Source organism: Bufo gargarizans, chromosome 2, assembly GCF_014858855.1.
Source record: "Bufo gargarizans isolate SCDJY-AF-19 chromosome 2, ASM1485885v1, whole genome shotgun sequence".
NCBI lineage: Eukaryota > Metazoa > Chordata > Amphibia > Anura > Bufonidae > Bufo > Bufo gargarizans.
The window spans coordinates 387,503,336-387,508,007 of NC_058081.1; the positions used below are offsets into that span (position 1 = coordinate 387,503,336).

At 48.1% G+C, this 4,672-nt stretch overlaps 1 protein-coding gene across 5 annotated transcripts in view; it reads left to right on the top strand.

Annotated features, from left to right (window-relative positions):
• The first annotated feature begins 3,021 nt into the window (after positions 1-3,021).
• NSD1 (nuclear receptor binding SET domain protein 1) overlaps positions 3,022-4,672 on the top strand; it is a 131,312-nt gene continuing 129,661 nt past the window's right edge. The window contains exons 1-2 of one of the 5 annotated variants that reach the window (XM_044280792.1): positions 3,022-3,086; positions 4,267-4,672. The exon at positions 4,267-4,672 is cut by the window's right edge and continues 472 nt beyond it. In XM_044280792.1, coding sequence (XP_044136727.1) covers positions 4,284-4,672 — 389 coding nt within the window. In that variant the 5' untranslated portion in view covers positions 3,022-3,086; positions 4,267-4,283. The other 4 variants (XM_044280789.1, XM_044280793.1, XM_044280791.1 and 1 more) reach the window with 4 other exon arrangements.

Sequence of the window (4,672 nt, forward strand, 5' to 3'; positions counted from 1 at the left end):
GGCCCCTAAAATGCCAGGGCAGTATTACTACCCCACAACTGACCCCATTTTGGAAAGAAGACACCCCAAGGTATTTCATGATGGGCATAGTGAGTTCATGGAAGTTTTTATTTTTTGTCACAAGTTAGTGGAATATGAGACTTTGTAAGGGAAAAAAAAATAAAAAATCATAATTTTCCGCTAACTTGTGACAAAAAATAAAAAGTTCTATGAACTCACTATGCCCATCAGCGAATACCTTAGGGCATGGATGTCAAACTCATGGCCCTCCAGATGTTGCAAAACTACAACTCCCATCATTCCCTGATAGCTGTAGTATGCCCAGGCATGATGGGAGTTGTAGTTTTGCAACAGCTGGAGGGCCACGAGTTTGACATCCCTGCCTTAGGGTGTCTACTTTCCGAAATGGGGTCATTTGTGGGGTTTTTCTACTGTCTGGGCATTGTAGAACCTCAGGAAACATGACAGGTGCTCAGAAAGTCAGAGCTGCTTCAAAAAGCGGAAATTCATTTTTTCGTACCATAGTTTTTAAACGCTATAACTTTTACCCAAACCATTTTTTTTTTTACCCAAACATATTTTTTTTTTTTATCAAAGACATGTAGAACAATAAATTTAGAGAAAAATGTATATATAGATGTCGTTTAAAAAAAAAAAAACTGAAAGTGAAAAATGTCATGTTTTTGCAAAAAAATCGTTAAATTTCGATTAATAACAAAAAAAGTTAAAATGTCATCAGCAATGAAATACCACCAAATGAAAGCTCTATTAGTGAGAACAAAAGGAGGTAAAATTAATTTGGGTGGTAAGTTGCATGACCGAGCAATAAACGGTGAAAGTAGTGTAGTGCAGAAGTGTAAAAAGTGGTCTGGTCATTAAGGGGGTTTAAGCTAGGGGGGCTGAGGTGGTTAAAGTAGCCAGCAGTATGTTCCTAAAGATCCTTTTCTTCCTCCGGCCAGATGCACCAAAATCTTGATAAACAAACTTTAATCCCCTGTACACGCTATGTAACAGCAGAGTTTGAAGTCAAGTCAAGATAACCCCAACCCCTTTCCTGCCCCTTCATTTTTGATTGGCAGATGATAGCTTTCGTCTGTTCAGCAAAGCCGGCCAAGTGTGAGTGCGAGTCAGATGTTCACATGCGCAGCTGTCAATCAGAGGTGAAGGGGCAGGGAAAGGGGGTGTGGTTATATTGACTTGAAGCGAGGAGGCCACTGCCCCCTTAACTTAAAACTCTGCTGTTACATAGCTCGTGCAGGGGATTAAAGTTTGTTTTTCAAGATTTTGGTGCATCTGGCCGGAGGAAGAAAAGGATCTTTAGGAACATACTGCTGGCTACTTTAAGGTAATGCTGGCGGTTTTTAGATGACAGGTTCCCTTTAATATAAGCAAATTATCATCTATGAGCAATGGGAGCAGCACCATTACACCTAGAGGCTCTACTCTATCTGCAATTACCACGCCCTCTGTACTTTGATTGACAGGGCCAGGTGTTATGTTTTCACTACCTTGTCCTGTAAAAAAGTGTAGAGGTCACGGCAGTTGCAGAGAAAGCAGAGCCTCTAGGTGTAATGGCGCTGCCCCTGAGGCTCATTTGCATATATAAAACACATTTTTCTCAGCAATGCGGGCACATATGAGCATGAGACCAACACAGATGCCTTCAGCTGGCAAGTACACATGTAACAGGTCAATCAGTTTCATAGGGACAAATCTGCTGACAGAGGCCCTTTAAAACATACCTTTGGTATTCGCTAGTGCCCAGCAGGGTGTTTCCAAAGATCCCAAGCCCGCCTATTTAGAGGACCCAGTAACTCCCCTGTGCCATCACTGATGCCCTCCCCTTTCTGGAGACAGCAAATGCACAAAATAATACCAAAGGTAAGTTTTAAACCATGTCCGAGTGTGCAACAGCGCTGTAGCAATACTTCTATTGGCCAAATACTGGTGACATGCATAAAACCTTGTGTGCCAGTAATCAGTCATCTAAATGTCGCAGGCTCAGCACCACTTTTAGTTTCGGAGTACAAAAGTGGTTGACACTACTTTTAAGGCCTTGGGGTCCCCACTGCACGAGCATAATCCGTGCAGCAGCCCAGACCCATTCAACTTGAATGGGTCCGTGGTCTGTCCGCACCACAAAAAAAGACATGTCATATTTACTTGCCGTGTGGAACAACGGAAAGAAACACCACGGAAGCACTGCGTAGTGCTTCCGGTCTGCATCTCCAGAATTGCGGATCCATTCAAGTGAATGGGTCCGCATCCGTGGTGCACACAGCCGGCGCCTATGGATTGCTCACCCACCATTTGCATGAGGCACTATGCCTTTTGAAAAAAGGTTACAAAGTCACTCCAGTACATGGGTGGCGTGGCAAAACTGGAGCGGCATTTCTGGACATAAATGTTAGATTTAAAGATGCGCCAAATTCAACACCATGTGACGTTTGATCAATTTGGCTCAATGTACTCCAACCCTGACTTGAAATATTCCCTTCAGGATAAGTTCCACGCTATGGGGGAGATTTATCAAACTGGTGTAAAGGAAAGCATCGCAACCAATCAGCTTTCATTTTCCAGAGAAGCATTGAAGGATGGAATCTGATTGGTTGCTCTGGGCAACTAAGCCAGTTTTCCTTTACACTGGTTTTGATAAATCTGCCTCATGTGCACAATGAGGCATGCCTATTCCTCTATGTATCCGACTCCTTGCAGGGTTATAATGGACGAAGTAGCCTAAATACATAGGGAGTTGCTATTTGTGCAATTCTCTATACCCCTTTAGCGTTGTGGCACCTCCGACCTCCCATTGTAGTACATTCAGTTGTGAAATTTTCAAACCCGAGGCCTAGTGTCTGCACGAGGCATGTGAGCCGCCTCTAGGTGGCCGGGTCCATGACAGGAAGCAGCTCGTGTGCGCGGATCTCGGCAATGACTACTTCATGTTTCTTCATCTACCACTGGGGACAGGTTTCTAACTGTCCTGGGACCTGTAAAATGGACGACAGTCCGTCCTCCACCACATGAAATGGTTCCCTGACTGGCAGCGTCTCGTGCCCAGTTACCTAGCTGGTATTACAGAGAAGGTGTGAGGGCAGAGGCCACTATTCCTCACAGTACTGGGGCAGCACACAGAGCAACCCCACCCGCCATTTTTATATTATCTGCGCACTAGCACCACCTCGGCTTCCCTGACTGGACCTGAGAGCTTGTGTTGTGTGCGAGGCGAATGGCCCTGTCCGGGTGAGGGAGGGCAGTGTCATGACGGGGTACATGCTGCACGTCTACATTAGGCTAACAAGTGACACTTCATGGCTGCCATGCACGGGCCAGTGGATTTGTCATGTGTGCACAAAGCCCTCACAGCGAACATAGGCGTCTGCGATTGTGAACAGCGCCCCCTACCGTAAACTGCACTGCACACTATGTATTCCCTGCGTATTTGCTCTCGGCAGAAAGATCATTTCAGCCATTTTCCCTAGACTGCCAGCCCCCCCACATTACAATGGTGTCCCCAGCCTGCACAGCCACACTGGTTCCCCGTGTTGCCACCGCGTAGCAGTCGGTCCTGACAACTACCCCGGCTTTATGCACTGCTCTTAATATTCCCCCTCCCCCACTGCCATTCTGCCCTGGCAGTCCAACCAGCGCTCTCCCCAACTACCCCAGCAGCCTCCTGACTGCAACCTCTTCCCCTCCCCCACGCAGGCTCCGCACGCCCTCCGTTCTATTGCAGGCTAGCAGCAGTGGCCTCTGCGTGCTGTGCGGCGGGGGGAGGTAATGCAGACTGCCGCGGGCTCCGGGCCTAGCGCTGTGTGATGAGGGTAAGGCCGGGGCAAACGTCTCCATTGGTGTCGGTGTGTTCGGCGGCTGCACGTTCTTGCATGCGTGTACATAATGCCCGGGACAAAGCCGGTAACCGGGATTAACCCGTGAGGCGCTGCGCCGGAGCTTTGTGAGTAGTTGTGGCGGGGAGGCAGAGCTGTTTCCTAGCCCCTGCATGCCCCCTCCTTCTCCCCATGCACGCCGGGCCGGGGAGGCTCTGAGCCTGTGTGTGCTGCCGGCTCATGTAGGCCTCTGCCCGCCGCTGCTGGTGGCTGCCATTTTGGCCAGAGGACGTGATTGCACTTGGTAGGTGTCTGCTCTTTGAATGAAGTCCGGCTTGTTTGCGATCTCCCTGCTTGTTCAGCAGGAGCACATCCATCCCTCCATTGTTTAGCTCCTTCCACCACTGCCTTGTGTTAATATCTGTTTCTTTTTGTCCAGGTGAATGCCTGCACAGGATGGATGATGCCTGTGATCTAGGCAGGCTCACTCCTGGCTACTACAGCTCCAGAGATCCAAATGCCCCATATAAAAGGCGTTTGGGTGAGCGAAACCTCGAGGCACGGAATGGACGTGGTGTGCCATTGACTTCAGCCCTGCAAAATAATACACCAGGTTATGGGCCGGATTCCTCTTCCCATTACATTCCTCTTCGAAGGCTCCAAGACATTGCCTCCATGATGGATCTAGACGGCTTGAATGGATCACATGATATGGAAAGACCAGAGCCAAATTCTCAATCTTACTTTTATAATCGTAGCGAGCTACCGATTCAACCTGCCAGACCTGAACCCAACCATTGCTATTCAGATGGCCCTATGAAGACCAATAAACCATTAAGGAATGG